Below are 16,550 nucleotides of genomic sequence, written 5' to 3' on the forward strand. Positions count from 1 at the left end.
CTCTGGGTCTGTGTCCGCTACAAGAAACTCTTCAAAATCGCGTTCAATGTCGTCCATTGCAGCTACTATAGTCCGGAGATATTGCTAGGCTAAATAAACAGCTGAGCTCGATAGATAGATAGATAGACCCACTCCTGAAAAACTCGTGTCTGTGCAAGGCTTTTTGTCCCTACGAGGCCACCGTCATTTACCCGACGGGCAGGGTGAGCGAGTGAGCCCTGCAATCTAGAATTTGACCACTGATGTCACTGTTTTCAACGGTTTTCAACCCATTTTACACACTGGCCCTTTAAAAGCAATTCTTTAGTAATGAAAAACAACCTATAAGAGTATCGATGAAGAAACAAACTGATAAGGAGTATTGATGAGAGTAGTGGTATTGATTAAATCCTAACTATATCCATCCTGAAAAAGATGTGCATTTATGCCCCAGTGTAACTTTTTGATTTGCGTTAGGTGGTATTAAGTCAGTAGTAAGTAATCTTAAGTGTAACCCAGGTTATTTTCTATAGCTACAAATTACACGTGTCCCTTAAACACCTCACATGTAGACTGTATGTAGATACTACAATTTACTGATGTCAAACATCTCATGTGCAGGCAACTGCTGCTGGTTGTGATAGATGGTTGTTGTGTCCAGCAACTCCACAATTTAGCCCATAACAACGCCACATCAGGCTACTCATTAAATCAAATCAAAGAATACATTTATTATCAGTCAGAGCACTCTTATGAGAGCGCAGCACTAGCAGAGCGCTACATATTTTTTTAAACTTATGTACGATTCTCTGTCAAAATCCTGCATGTCGTGTTGCCATGAAAGGCTCAATAGCTGCTGAACTATATTAGAATTAGTATTACAGTTAGTGACTGATTCATTTCACTGAGGCATCCACAGTTGGGTTGGAACATAAATGATACGAAAAATAAAGAAATGGATGAGAATTAGAATTAGAATTAGAATAGATAGAAATTAGAGAATACTATATGCAAACGCTTTATTGTATATTGGCTGCCATCTGTTCAAGCGAACCCAAAAACTTATGTCAAGCCAAGCACCCAAAGAGCACCTGAGCGGACACCATCACCTTCTAGCGGTATATGCTGTAACCCTCTAACATTGCAGCACCAGGTACACAGTGCATGTGTCATATCCCATAGTTCTCATGGGATCAGAGAGCATGTCCAAGCCTTCATTGAATAGCCTTGGTTGTGTGTGGCACATGCACCCCCTACATCACTAATGTTACTGCCACATGGAGCAAACATGTGCAGAAGTAATACATAGTAGTTCCAACCAGAGAGCAACAATCAGATCAATGTTTACATGGTTATTAATTACCAGTATTTTCCTATTGAACAGATTATCAAAGGTTTACGCCACCACTCAACCTGATTGAAAATTCCTTCATGAGGCATTTTTATTCTGATTGGACTGTTATTCTGTATATCATTTAAATGTGATATACTATGCTTTTAAGAGCAATACACACGTTTTTAAGTCCAAAGTCCATCCTTTTTATGCATATCTATCCTTTTTATAGTATTTCTTTTAATTTCATATTTATTAAATGAGTGCTTGTCGTCTGTCTTTAATTTGTCTTATTACTTGCATTAATTGCACTGTCCAGGAGTGGCACTCCTGGAGTGTACTTGTAAAATGACAGTAACATACAATAATATTCCTAAAGATTCTTAGCCACATATTTTCCCAAGAGTTGGTGGAGACCAAAGAAGAGAGTGAATACTAGACTTAGATTCATCAGGTGAACACTAATAGCATTTTAAAGAAATACTACTGGTTAGAGGTGGGGAAAACATCGATACAGCATAGTATTGCTATATTTTTGTGTGGCAGTATCGTATCGTCACACAGTGCCAAGTATAGATTTTTTATTATGTAAATTACTGTTATGGCAAAAACAGATTAAACCTTGGGTAGCCTGCTTTTTCAGTCCACTAGATACATTTTGCTGCTGCAAACAAAATGGCTAAAGTGAGATGAACAGACTTAAAACTTTATCTTATTAAATAAAAGAGATAATGACAAAGTTTTCCTTTGAGGACACACTTAACAGTTGAAAAAAAGGAAATGTATTGCAATACATTTTATCGCAATAATCAGCATATCACAACATATTTAAGATCACAGTAATATTGTATCGTGACTTAAGTATCATGATACCGTATCGTGGATCCTCTGGTAATTTCCACCCCTACTATTGGTACTGTATGACTTAAACAGGTGACTTTATAAGGTGATAATATGTCAGCTTGTTTTGCTGCCTCTAAGTGGCCAAAAAAAATCAGTTAACGCAGCTTCAGGGTCACTCTCCATTACAGTTCTTAGATATTTGATTCTGTTGCCGATGTCCAGGGATCTGCTGACTGTCAAAGCTTCTGTCTGACGTAGAAATGGCTACTGAGGAAGTGACTATTTGAGGGCTACCATTAGCTTGAAAAGCAGTATATGACTAGACAGGTGTATTCAAGCTTTGACCATTTGATTGTTAGATAATTAACTTTGCATGTGTAATTGTGTATAAATCTAACTAAGCCTCCCTGTCGTTCCATCTCCACAGATATCTGTCTTCTCCAGTTTCTGGAACTACAGACCTTTCTAATCCTGTCCATTGTCTGGAGACCAGTCAGACCCAAACTAACCACACAAGTGTAAGGGATATCCTAGGAAGGTTTTTATTTTTATATATAATTATATTTATCATCCAGTCCTTCAGTTTCATCCAGTCATTCAGTTTCAAGTATTGCATGATTAGCTGAAGGAGCCAATCAAACCCCAACAGATAACAATATTCCCAGCTGACTGACTGACTGACTGATGTGTGTTGCATCTCACACCACTGACTTGAACTTCTCAATGAATGAATGTGATTGTTTCTTATTTGTTATTAGAATTATTTACTAGTACTTACTGAGTATTTTTCTGGTTCTTGTCCCAAAATTATCCTCCGAACTGTGTTGTTGTGTGGAACACTAATATGTTCACTCAGGGCTGGAAGACTCAGCAGTACTAAGAGGTTACGGTGGTCTGAAATGGTGTGAGTTCCCTCACAGCTGTTTTGAAATTTCCTCGTCTTTTTGCATTTCCTGACATTACAGTCATACTTTCTCCAAAAGGGCAATCCACCAGTTTTACATGTAAAACTCAGTTTTTGTAGTCCTGTTGAGCACCACCAAGTCATTATAATATCTTCTGTGGCTCTGGAGGAGATTTGTCAAGTCTAAGAAAACAAGTGACATCACACGAAAAATCTTGGGATGTTTTCAAACCTATCATTGGTTGGCTCTGAATGAGTTGGTAAACTGTTGCGTTTACACAAACATGATTACAAAATGTCTGGAGGAAACTATTATCTGCACAGATATTGGGAAAACAATGTACTTGGTTGCTGGTCCAGTGCAGACTTTCATTCCTTCGCTAGCCAGTTGCTAAGAACATGTAATTTCACTCATTCGCATCCCAGAATGCAAAGCTCACCTAGCTACGGGAGGTGAATTTGCATTTCCTAGGATAGCGAAGGCATCACCCACCCTACTCTCCCTCTGATTGGCTAGTACTCAATGCCGTGGGTTGGTTGGATTGGTTAGGTTAAGGTAAGAGAAGTGCGAACGGTTAGGGTTAGGGTAAGAATGTCAGAGTAAGCCAATGAGAGGCAGAGGAAGACAGAGTAGGGCAGGTCATGTTTCTCTATCCTAGGAAATGCAAATTTGTCTATGGGAGCCATTTAGCTCAAACTTTAAAAAAAAAAAAAAAAAGGGAAAAGTGATCTCCAGGGCTAAAAACTGAGGTCAATGCAGAAATGCCAAAACCTGCAGTTCCTCTAATGGCCACTTGAGGCTGGCCCCAGAAGCAAGTCACTCCCCATAGACCCCCATGTTAAAATGCCCAATTTAACAGCAGTGATAAACATGTTTACAACCTGGTCTCTAAAGCTAATTTACCCATGTACAATTGCTGTGTTCAACCAATCGCACTAAGAGGGAAAACGAGTGTCTGGACAAAACTACACAGGTTAGAAAACACCCTTTGTTTGGGTATGGAGCCCAATAATTTCTAAGAAAAGTGTGGGTTAGAAATTGGAAATGTGGCATTGGAAAGAAGTGTGCATTTACTAGAAAGGAGGGTCTAACAAAAGATATTGTTGGGTTGCGTTATGGGATGTGTTAGAGTGTTTTTGGACCTATATTAGGAACTAAAAGTAAGGCTATTTCAACCTCTACTGCACACATTTTAACTGTTCTTTTGCGATCTTTTATGTTGGAGGTCCCCAAACTATATTAATGTAAATATATGTTACTTGTGCTGGGTGTTGCATAGTTTAAGGGGAATGCAACGGTATCATAAAGAGAAGGCAAAAAAAATTGTCAGGGGGGGAAACTCTCAGCTGTTAGGGGATGCAATAATAAATGGAAAAGGAAAACATTTCCCACTGTGATGTCAGTGACAGATGACACTGTACCATCAGTGAATGAGGAAACATATTTTCTTCATTCACTGACGGTACAGTATCACCTGCTTGTGGACCAGTTTCAATGTCGGCCCGTCCAGATACAATTTGATGAGCCATGGTGTTTCACCTTAGAGCTGATCACAAAGGTGAAGTCAGTTAAAATGCGAGGCCATGTTTACATCACATGGGATGGATGGAAGACGTGGGAAAGATGCCCATGTTTACGTCTTGCCAGCATTCATGTCATTGAGAGGTAGAAATACTGTGCGTTTATAATATAACACCATATCCATTAAGTCTGGGTTTAATGACATCGAACAATAATCTTTTCATATGTGGTTTTCAGGCATGTCCGTATCAGTGAGTGGGTGGTTGGATGTGTCAGAGCTTTCAGAAAAATTTGGGTTTCCCATTCGTAATTATACTATATATTAAATTTATAACTTGGATGTTGATGTAATTGCTCTTTATAAGTTGTAAACTCTGATAATTCCAGTATGACATTAACATGGCATTAGGGTGGACACTGGAACTGGGATCATGCTTTTTGTTTTTTGTTTGCCTGTTTTTTGTTATTGTTTATTTCCCCATTTGGTGGAAATGACACAATTCACATTCCCTGTTTGTTACAACATGGATATGTCTAAACGATAAGCTACTTCACATGTATGTTGGTGTATTCTTTGATTTCAAGTTTTTGTCTGCTTTATGTTCATATTTATTTGACACAGTTTGCACACGTTGTTGATTCTGAACCAAACACTAATCCAATCATGAACAAATGACTTCATTCCAGTAAGTGTTAATCTATGTTGAAAAGCTGCCTATCATATAAAATGTGGAAATTATTTATCTGATATCTGTGCAATAAAAATATTCTAAACAGTGACCTGTACATGTCGAACTCTCTTTCTTAACCTTTGCTGACTGCTGCAGTGAGGCTAAAGGTGTCTCATTAGATGACAGTTTGTCTCCACTGGTTAAATGAATTTCTACCAGCTGTGCTTTAGTTTCTTGTTCCTGATGAAGAAAAATGTGTCTCCTCACATGAGACACTAGTTAGTACAATCATCAGCAAAATGTACCAAATGTTTAAGTCCTCATTGTGCAGCAGAATTGTCCCAGTGACTGATATAGTGTTACACCATGAATACTGATGCATATGTTAGCAGCATTTTTAAGTATCTTTTATTTTATATTGAACACTTTGGTGTTCTACAGACATGTACCTCAGGAGTTAAATTATATTTTAAGGTTGGACAGATGCAGAGTAATGCTTTATTTCTTTTCTGAAAACAGCAAAGAGATGTATTTCTCCAGGACAGTGCAAGAGTTACAGTAAAGGTATAGTATCACTGAGATCTCTGCACAGAAACGTGAATGAATGGTGAATTGTCAAAGGAGTGAACAATCCAGTGTAGTGAAATGACATAATGTCTTACAGTGGTGACGTGTATGTTTTGCTGAAAACCTGTGAAATAAACACTTTTGTGAGTTCTACTAAAGAGTGTAGTGGCTACCCCCAAGAAGTAATGCGCTGCCGTGCCAGTATAAATAATGATAAGGAGTGTTGTCGTCTTGGTTCACGCTGGTTGGGAGCACAGAGCCTCCATTATCGTGTCCACATCGCTTTATTTCAGCTATCAGCTGTACTTTACTGCAAACTAAGTTACCTGATAGCTTCTTTACCCAGTTAGTACAACCGTTAGCACAGCTGTGAAGGGCAAATACTGGTCAGTTGCAAAATACAGTGTTTGGATGCCAGTCAAAGGCAGACTCCAGTGGGGCATCCACTGGTACCAACCATGTCGGCACTGCTTGTCTGGAAGGGGGCTAAATAATGCTCCAAATTTAGGCTTAATTTTGGCGAGGGAAAAACTGGCATTGTCATTTTCAATGGTGTCCCTTAAACTCTCACCTCAAGACATCCTCAGGTAAATGGGTTCTATGGTACCCACAAATCTCCCCTAAACTTGGGAAGGCTTGTTCCCAGTAAGTGTTTTGTTTCTTACAATCAGTGTAAATCAGTGTTTAAATTAAAGCTGTGTATTCATCCTTTAAGGAAAAGAACAACCAGCCTATTTGAAGAACAATGAATCACCTACCATAAGTAATATTAGATAAGTAATATTAACTGTAAAATAAGAAACCAAAGTATATCAGTGTGTGATCTCTTCAGTCATACACTGACATATTTTCAACAAGCCTATATACAACATAGCAGAATTCCTGAAATTCAGTTTTGACTTTTGGTCTTGGTGTGCCACCCCAAGATTTTAAGGGGCCACATCTGACCACCCTGATGAAAAATTTCTGGAGGGGCCATTGAAAGAGTGAAATATTAAAGACAAAAGTGGTGACTGAGGAGTGTTTGAGCAGGGCAGCAGCTGTGTGATCCCATCTGGGCTGAGCCTGCAAACCTTTGTGCCGTCGTCAGAACAACACAAACATCGATCTCCTGTTTAATGATTTATGCCTTCATATGATTTTGTGTACTTTGTCCTCTACAAATGTTGGTGTGTCTGTTAGCTAGGACAAGTGTTCCATAAATGAACATGGCATACTGAGAAGTAAGAGACCAACACATAAATAAATAGAGCAAAGTTGACATTTTTATTATTGTTAAATATTTGTTACAAAGTAAAACCTTCAAATTAAAACTACCATTCTCTTTTCACACACACACAAAAAAAAACAAGACGAAGTTACATTCAAATCTACAGAGGCATAAAAACATAAACAGCTGAGTGTTTCCAGCTCCTCTGTTGTATCCTAGCAATTAACTCTACAAAGCAGTGACAGAGAGATCACGTGTGTTAGATTTCCATAGCTGGGTACCAAAGGACACGTGAATGATTCTTTCTATGTGCAAGTCAGTGAAATTTGTTTACAGACTGGTGACAGTAAAATCAAAGTTTTGGCACAGGAGTCAGACTTAAAGGCTCTGCTTGTAGCTTCATCAGCCTTCACAATACTGCATCAGTGCAGTTCAGCTGTCAGGGCTCCAGAGCCATGTTCTCTATGCCAACCTTCGTTCTTCGAGGCTGTTGAGGAAGCATAAAGAAATCTTTCTTTAATCACACACAGCTGTCATTATCACAGTAAAGAGTCCTCAAGGACCTCAGCTCAATTTCTGTTCATTTCACAACATGACAGGTTCTCCCTCTAAGGTGGTTCAACGAATGAGAATGTTGACATGCCAAGGAGTGCTGAGGACTTACATTCTCTACTGCTGAGGTGGGAGGCAGTCTAGATGTACAGGTTAAACACGATGGCCTCTGACCATTTCTAAAATGTTTTGGCGTCTTTGTGGCTGGCCTATGGCTGTGTCCATAATCATACCCTCATTCCCTGGTTTACTGCTCCCTACATAAGAGACGTTAAGTAGTTAACTCAATAATGAGCATAACTACAGGCTAATTTTCAAATCTATCAAATACAATGCACTGCAATGAGGGACTGTTAGTAAAAAGTAGTGTACAGTACATTCCATGGACACTACTCTTGTTTTTGTGCACAAACAGTTTTTATGCCTCCATGCCAGCAACAGCCGAGGCAGGAGGCATTATGTTGTCAGGTTCTCTGTTTGTCCCATTCTCATTCATAAGTACGATATCTAAGGAACGCCTTCAGGGAATATCTTCAAATTTGGCCAAAATGTCCACTTGGACTCAAAAGATGAACTGATTTAGAATTTGGTGGTCAAAGGTCACTATGACCTCACAAAACACATTTATAGCCATAACTCAAGAATTCAGACACTAATTATGACTTCATTTCACATAAACGTCTACTTGGATGAAATGGTGAAGTGATGAAATTTTATATCCAAAAGGTCAGAGGTCATCTTCCCTGTGACATCATAATGTATCTGGCCATTATTCAACGCCATAACTCAGGAACAGACTGGGAGACATTTGGTCACATACTGAACTGGTGACATTAATCTTGGGTGTCCACCTTTAGACTGTAGTGAATGTATAGATCTTCTGTGCTGCCAGGTTGAATTTGAAGCATTGTCTACTGTAACAGCTACACACAGGCCTGCTGTCGGGGGGGGGGGGGGGTCAAAGGGTACACATGACCCTGGCTCAAGGCCAAGGGGGGGCCCATGAAAAGGTCTATGCTTGACACTTAAATTGGATCAAGTACAACAATTAACTTACTGACTTACATCACTGACTGAAGTTGCAGGTATGACAGGCAGAGCTGAGGCAGAGTAATTTTTATCAAATAAAACCTGCTGTATCAGGCTCAGTTTTAAAGCTACAGTGAAGACACAGGTATCATATTAATCTAGATGGCCTACGGCATCCATTGGTACTAACCAAATAACGCTCCAAATTTACGCTAAATTTTGGTGAATGAAAAAGGAATTTTGCCTTTTTTTTTCAAAATGGTGTATTTAAATATTTCTGCTTACTGGGGTCCCTAATCAGTCTTTGAATTTCATAAATTGGGTATGACTGGAAAACTGATAGTTGACAGCCATATACTCTTCACACTGTTTTAGTTCACACAATTTGACCAATATTTGATTAAAGTAGCCCTCAAGATTGAATGAATAAATGAAGAAAACATTTTTTGTTCACTCCTGATTTGATCTTACAATTTAATACCTTGCAGTAATTTCCTCAATCAATGCTAGATTTGACTTTTCTCTCCTCATTCATTGGAGGGCATTTTTCAGCCCAGGACACATACGTGACTACCTCTGCTTTTCAAAATAAGAAAATAGGGTCTTAACACAGAGTAGATACATGGAAATAAGATTAATTGGATTATATTCACAGGAAGTGTAAAAATGTATAGGGATCCACCCACCCACCCCCACTGGGTGTGGATGAGAGGCCCACCTTTGAAAATGTTGTCCCCCTGCCTGTATTTCCTAATGGCTGGCCTGAATACACGAGTCTGGACAGACATGGATGTAAACTGAAACTTGACTGGTTGGTGGGGGCATACAACCATGAGGCAGTAATTCTACTTGTTCAATTCAATGTTTATTTGTGACACACTATATAGGGGATACATTTGCACTCAGATTGTGGACAGTTAAATAAAAACTATGGAGGATAAATACAGCACACTACATAATAAATAGGGAGTGATTTCATACACAGCCTTTCTCCAAGGCGAGTTCTGAGTGTTTAGTGTTCCCACTCTTTGATTTCTGCCCTTGAGTCAGCACCTCGCTACAAGTGTGTGTTTTATGTCAGTTCTCTCTTGTACATGTGTTTACCTTGTCGTCATCACAGCAGCAGCAGCAACAACAGCGGATGATGACCAGGATGACCAGCAGCAGCACCATACCTAAAAACACACACACAGCAGGGTGTGGTTAAGCAGACACAGAGTCCTTTTTTAGGAGTTAGGTCCAATTGATTGGTACCAAAACCAAATCACTGTATAGGAGACAGCTCTGTCCAGCATGCAGTAGCAGCAGCTTTAGCATGCTGTGTTTGAGTAAACTGAGGGCAGCTAGCATTACAGATCAGAATGGCAATGATGCAGACAAAAGAGAATACCAAAGCCAAAGTGCACTCCAAATATTTACTTTCAATGATAAAGCAGACCCACTGCAGAATCCTGTGTTTGAGAGGGATGAAAGTGATTTGCCCAAACAAGCAGATACAGGATATATGTGAAATAGCTGCATAGATAATTAATTATTAGCTCTAGTAGTTCATTAGCTCACACCTCACACAAATCCCTCATTTAACCTATTTACCTTTTGGTTACAATAGGGTCATTCTTAAACCTCCCATATTTTTGGAGTGGATTGAGCATTTTGATACTGTTAAAGTATCAAAATGCTCAATCCACAGAGAAATACAGTCAACAACAGTCAGTATTCAGAAACTGTGCCTTTAGACAGGCCGTCAGGACTTCTGTGAAGTTGTGATGTCACAACTATAAAATGACCATTTAAAACTTGAAAACAAATACTGTAAAAAAAACAACAACTTTGTATTTCAAGTTGGAAAGTTTATTAATGCAGCAGCTGACAAGGAAACTATAAAAGAAGGAAAGAACATGACGTCAGTGACAGCATTCAAATTTTGCATTGGAGCCAGAGTTTGGTGGCACTTCTATTGAGGTTAATGGGGTGGGTATGGCAAATCACACTATAACCCACATCCTTGTTGTTTCACACACATTACTCGATGTCAGCTGATGTTTTTTATCTAAATGTGTGCGTTTGTTGTCCTTGTTATTGGTCTCGAAACAGATCATCGCTCTGTCCAGCAGCTGCATATTGCTCAACTCAAGCCCCTGCTGGGTCTGAGATAGCTTCATCATGACACATGACCCAACAGGGCAGGTATGACCGGTTATGGTTATCACTGCAATTATGACTAGACCAGGAAACAGTAGGCTACAGGTAACTAACTGGCACTTAAGTGATAAAGGTCCAGATTTATGGAGGCATATAATTTGGCGATTAGCGCCACCTCCTGACAACAACAGTAAACATTATCAAAAGAGCTGACGTTTTAGCTCTGAGTATTTTTAAATATCATATCATATCATATCATATCATATCATATCATATCATATCATATCATATCAAAATATCAATCAACAGTTTGACTGTTGTTTAGTTATTTATAACATTACAATATTACTTCCTATAAGGACAGAAAGGAGAAAAATAAAGCCACTGCAGCTAACTCACTGGTTGCTTTTCTTGTATTTTATCAGGTACAGTGGCGTGCAAAAGTTTGGGCACCCCTGGTCAAAATTTATTTCACTGTGAAGAGTTAAGTAAGTAGAAGATGAACTGATCTTTGAAAGGCATGAAGTTAAAGATGGAATAGTGTTGCTTATGGTATAATCAACTAATAAAAATCAGTTCAACAGTTTGTGCCTGTCTTGATACGTTTGCACAAAATTCAGTACAAATATCTTTAAATGATCCAGTGATGCACAGACTTAGTCTTTAGCTTACAGGTTCCACTCATGTTCTGTTACTGTTGCGACCAGACAGGGGCATAACTCCAAAAGTTCATAGGATAGTTCATTGATATTTCATTTATACTTAACTAGCATTTTATTCAACTAATTGTCTGGTTTTGTTTGCCTCATTGCAACCCTGAAATATATGAATTCTGGTTCAGTCATGTAAAGCACTTTGTGACTTTGTTTTCAAAAGTGCTGTATAAAATAAAGTTTATTATTTTGAACTGTTATTCTATGGTGCTTTACGTGATCACCCAGAGGGATGAGGTTCACACTGATAATGTTTGTTGACATTCAGCTGGCTGCAGTGGATATTTGAGCACCACTGAGTCACTGTATAGAAGTCCATAAGACATCTGACTGCCCTGCTTTAAGCAGTGATAAAGGGATGCAAGCATTGGACAGATCAGTGACTTAAGTTGGACATCTACTCAACTCAACATCATGTTTGCGTCTTAAATGCCAACAGAATATTGCTCCAGTGGAAATACAGACTCCTGTCAACAGTCACACCATCTTTGTGATCTCTTGTCATTTATGAAACTTGAAAAGAAAAATCATTTGGATGAAGATGATTCACAGCCACTGGCCAGCCATGATTTTGTACTTATATACTTATACAGATGTTTGTGTGTCCACTCTTCTTGTATTAGTCCTGCTCAATCTGCCATTTCTGTTGGATAAGTTAATTCTGGAATCCACTGAATACTGTGATCAAGGGTTGTGGGGAAGGGGTAAGATAATGGAGGGACAGCTGGGGAGGTAGTTGGGAAAATATTCCAATGTAAACTTTTCACTGCTTTCTGCTCATTTTCTACCTTTCTATATACCCTGATGCTGTGTTATAGAAATCATTAGAATGTCTTTGCCTCTTAAATCCATTACTTTCATCTTCACTCACCAATGAAGATGAAGAAGACTGCAAAAAAGGCGATGTCCCAGTCAGACCGGAAGATCTGCAGTCTGGAAAAGACATGACTGAACCGATCCACCAACTCCTGTTGCAGGTTTCTCTGCTCCATCACCCTGTCTGCTTTCACACACACACACACACACACACACACACACACACACACACACACACACACACACACACACAGAGCTCAGCTCACAGTTTAGTGCCATCTGAGTCTATTCAACACAGCAGCACCACATAGAGCAGGGACAGAGTTAGGTTGCACTGAAACCCTGCAGACTTCACGGAGCTAATAAGTATCTTATTGATGATCATTCACAGCTAATGGGGGGAATGTTGGAATTCAATTAAAATGTTATTGTCTGTTTATACACTAATGTAATATATTACAGAAATATTACAGTAGTGTATCAGCGAACTGTCTTAAAGGGATAGGTAGGGCTGTGTGAGGTACTTATCCAGAGTCATTATATTACATACAGCAGATGTCAGTTTGGAGTGAGCAATGAGCAAAGGTATGTTTAGCAAAGGTATGTTTAGCAAAGGTATGTTTGGAGAAAAATGGGTGCAGAATTTCATGAAAAGAACACCTGTCCAACTGTTAAACATGGAGATGGATGTGAGTACATAAAAAAGGTATTGTTGATTAGAAGCTTTAGAAATGAAGACAATATGCTTATGCCTATAGCTGAGAGAGGACAGGAAATGAGGGGACGGACAAATGGGGAAGGGCATGCAACGAGGTCCCAAAGACCTGGAACAGGGAACAGTGCAGCTGATGGTTGACACATATATTCAGGTTACTGAGGGTGAACTGGTTTATTTTATCTGTTTAGCAAATGTGTGCTGGTGCTGGTGAGTAGTGTGCAGACCTACTGTATGATCTGGGTCAATATAAATTTGGTGAATCAAAGCAAAATCTTACAGGCCCTTTTTGCAGCATACATTTTCACGTCATGGTGGGAAAAGCACAAAAATAAATACAAATGTCTGATTTTAATTTAGCTACTTTGCTTTTAAATGTTCTGCTACACCATCATGGCTTTTTATGGAATTAATTTTAATTTTTAGTAACACCTCTATTTTTCTCACTATGACGTTCTGAAGGTCTATGGAGATCTAAAACACAATATCTTACATACACTACATGATTTAAACAGCTCTAGAAGCACAATTTTCACACCAATCTGTAGAACGTGGTGACAGAAGTGGAACAACAAAAGACTGAAATGTTCAAGTTGTCTCTTGTGTCATTTAATAAAGTGATAAAACAGAATAATAAAGATTTATAACAGAGTCAGCCTTATTTCAGCTGAAAGGTCAGAGAACACCTGGAGTGTCCTGGGCTATGTTTGACAAAGAAGAACAGATGCAGTCGCATAATGAAGTTAAAACAAAGATGAAGAGGGAGAATAGGGAGGCCTCCAGCTAACTGATATCTTTTATGAGAACAGAAACAAAACAAGACTCTCATACACAGATGAAATGTGTTCAAGGACACAGTTCAATTCAGGTCAGGAAAAAAACTTACAAATCAGAAGGAAGCAGAATACTCTTTACAGCAGGATATTACATGTCTATATGTGGTAATGATACATTTGTTCCTACATGGAACAGAGAAATATATAATATATTTATGCTGAAACGGACTTGCTACATCACAAATAAATCACTGCTCTCTATGTAGTGTTGACTGTAACTACGCGGACTCATCAGACATGACAACTGCACGACGTAGTAGCCTGCTGTAGTTTACTACGTCATTCACTCAGAGGCTTTTAAGGATAGAATATTTCAAATTATTTTAATGTACAATAAATAAAAAATACTAGTTACAGACTACACAATATATTATTTAGACGTGACTTACCTGTCAACGGAGTCGCTTGTTTTTTTCTTTTCTTCCGGGTAGGAAGGGCTACCTGACACCTGACACACCTGTTCACACTGGCGCACTGATTCTGTTCTTCCTTCCTCGTGTCGCATTTAAAACAAACGGCCTTCCTGGACTGTGTGTTAGGAGTTCCCCCTCTGTAATCATAAAACTAAAGCAGACTGACTGCAGGAACAACAGAACACAAAGCCGTGAAACTGAAAGGGTCTACTGTAGGGTGTCAAACATACGGCCCGCGGGCCAGAACCGCCCGACAAAGACTCCAATCCGGCCCACTGGATGACTTTGCACACTCAACACAGAATGCTCCTGGAAATGAGTTAGCATTTTAGCAGTCCCGGTTCCCTTGTCTCAAAGTCAATGCTTTTTTCGAATGGGTTTTTGGTTAGATGCTTGAAATGAGGTCTGTGGTTAACTCATGCTGAAGAGACTGTAACGTTTTGTTCTGTGACATAAAATATGTCTGTAAATACCCCATTGTGAATTCTGAAATTTGTATTTGTCTAAACAAAGATGTTTGCTGACAAGTGGTTAAATGAGACTACAGACTGTCATCACAGCACACATGGCTTTACAGCCTTGTTGTGGTGGTGAGGTTAAGTCATGTGGCTGTAGTGTAATTCCTTTATAGCCCAATGTTAGCTTTTTCCTTATGACGATTGCCTTTATGCTTCAAATATCATAACAGTGGAGTTGATTTGTGAAGATTATCTTGCCAGACAAAATGTGTAAGTATCATAAACATTCATTTGCCACAGAGCTTATTTTGTGAGATATTCCAAATTTCATTGGAAAAATCCCATAGGCTTTTTGATGAGGGAACCAGTGCAACGCACACATCCGCATTTGCCTTCAGAAAAACATCATCCCTGGAGCACTCTATTGATTCTCATGCAAAGGCTAAGAGGTGTCAAGTTACAGGAGCAAGCAGCCTGCTTTGTGTAAATGCTGCTTCACAGGCTCTTCAGCCTGATCAGAATACAGTTCTCTGAAAAAACAATGAATACTTATTTTGGTCATATTCAAATATACAGAACACTGTGCAAAATATCATCAATCAGCAGCTTCACTACAAAAGAATCTCTATCACACTTTTATCTTAAAACAATATTGGTGGAATCCTGGCTACACATTTTGATAAATAAATACTTGTCTCAATTAGACGCCTGGCCTGGTTGCCAAGCAGCTCATTTTTTCTTTTAAATAAAGGTTATTTAAATGTAAAAAACAAACAAACCAACAAAAAATGGGTAGTTTGCTATCTCAAATTCTGTGACCATTCCTCAGTTACCCTGTAAGTTATTCATATTCCTTTAATCCATAGGGGTCCTCAGATCAAAAGAATCAAAGGGGTTTTTCATATCAATGAATCCGAGTTGTGAGTGTTGTTTACCAGGATAAAGTGGTGATGTTTCAGTATGTCAGGTGTCATAATCCTCGAGTGCCCTGACTCTCTCTATCTCACTCTGATACGCTGTCTGTCAGAGCAGGATCAAATGAAAGATTCATAACTGATATATTATCTGAAGCCTCATATTTATACGAATGATATTCATATGGTTTTAAATAAACAATCTGATTGCATTTGCATCTGATCTTTGCTGAGCAACAGTTTTGTGCAAAAGGAATTAAAGGCCTGTCACATATAGACACCTGTCCCAAACATAGGCCTATTGATTTCAGTGATTAATTAATTAATATTAATTGAAGTTTTACAGTAGATGTAATAAAATATGAAATATTTACAGTTTTAAAACAAAGAAAAACCGAAATCACTTGATAAGGTGTTATATAGTGATCAATTAAAGGGTAAACAGCAACCACAAAATTGTTGTGCACTACTCTCTTCCACTCAAAAATGTGTTTGTTTATTCATTTATTTATACAGTTTAAAGGGGAACCAATGTTTTTTACAACCTGGGCCCTATTTTTCGATCTACTTTTGTCTAAATGAGTGATAGGATGTTCAATATTTGACATTTCTCCAGTACGAAGCTCGGGCTGACCTGCCTGCAGCCCGTGAGCGTGCGTTATATTAAATAATAGGGCACTCAGACAGCGTCAAAATACGTCCACTAAAAGTGCATTTTTTCCACGCAGATAGGCTTGGATTGTTAGTATAATTATCCAACAACATAACTGAAAGGAGAAATGAACGTCTGTGTTTTACCTTTAGCTGGATTCGGACATGTTCCTCTGCCTGTTGCTGCTCACTCTCTCTCCTCGTCCGCTCTTCAGTTTCAATGAGCTCTGCATCCGTGTACTCCGTGTTCAAATAACGTCCGCTCTTCAGTTTCAATGAGCT

At 38.8% G+C, this 16,550-nt stretch overlaps 2 protein-coding genes across 3 annotated transcripts in view; one reads left to right on the top strand and one right to left on the bottom strand.

Annotated features, from left to right (window-relative positions):
• Positions 1-5,361, top strand: part of rogdi (rogdi atypical leucine zipper) — a 21,181-nt gene extending 15,820 nt beyond the window's left edge. Inside the window, exon 11 of the mRNA XM_050069281.1 lies at positions 2,583-5,361. Within this exon, the coding sequence (XP_049925238.1) occupies positions 2,583-2,624 (42 nt within the window). The 3' untranslated portion in view covers positions 2,625-5,361. The remainder of the gene's footprint in view (positions 1-2,582) is intronic.
• Positions 5,362-7,062: 1,701 nt separating this feature from the next.
• smim22 (small integral membrane protein 22) lies at positions 7,063-16,516 on the bottom strand. 2 transcript variants are annotated; one of them, XM_050070145.1, is made up of 4 exons: positions 16,416-16,516; positions 12,337-12,465; positions 9,715-9,785; positions 7,063-7,516 (listed from the first exon to the last, which is right to left on the bottom strand). In XM_050070145.1, the coding sequence occupies exons 2-4, from the start codon at positions 12,455-12,457 to the stop codon at positions 7,469-7,471; spliced, it is 240 nt and encodes a 79-aa protein (XP_049926102.1). In that variant the 5' UTR covers positions 12,458-12,465; positions 16,416-16,516; the 3' UTR covers positions 7,063-7,468. The 2 variants fall into 2 exon arrangements, with proteins under 2 accessions (XP_049926102.1, XP_049926101.1); XM_050070144.1 differs by lacking the exon at positions 16,416-16,516 and adding an exon at positions 14,222-14,469.
• Between the last annotated feature and the right edge of the window lie 34 nt (positions 16,517-16,550).

Source organism: Epinephelus moara, chromosome 18 (assembly GCF_006386435.1).
Source record: "Epinephelus moara isolate mb chromosome 18, YSFRI_EMoa_1.0, whole genome shotgun sequence".
Lineage (NCBI taxonomy): Eukaryota > Metazoa > Chordata > Actinopteri > Perciformes > Serranidae > Epinephelus > Epinephelus moara.

Coding starts and splice junctions, on each gene's coding strand:
- smim22 (XM_050070145.1), bottom strand. CDS start 12,457: ATGGAGCAGAGAAACCTGCAACAGGAGTTGGTGGATCGGTTCAGTCAT. Junction 9,786..12,336: donor AGTCTTCTTCATCTTCATTG/GTGAGTGAAGAT, acceptor GTGTGTTTTTAG/GTATGGTGCTGCTGCTGGTC. Junction 7,517..9,714: donor GCTGCTGTGATGACGACAAG/GTAAACACATGT, acceptor CTTCCTCAACAG/CCTCGAAGAACGAAGGTTGG.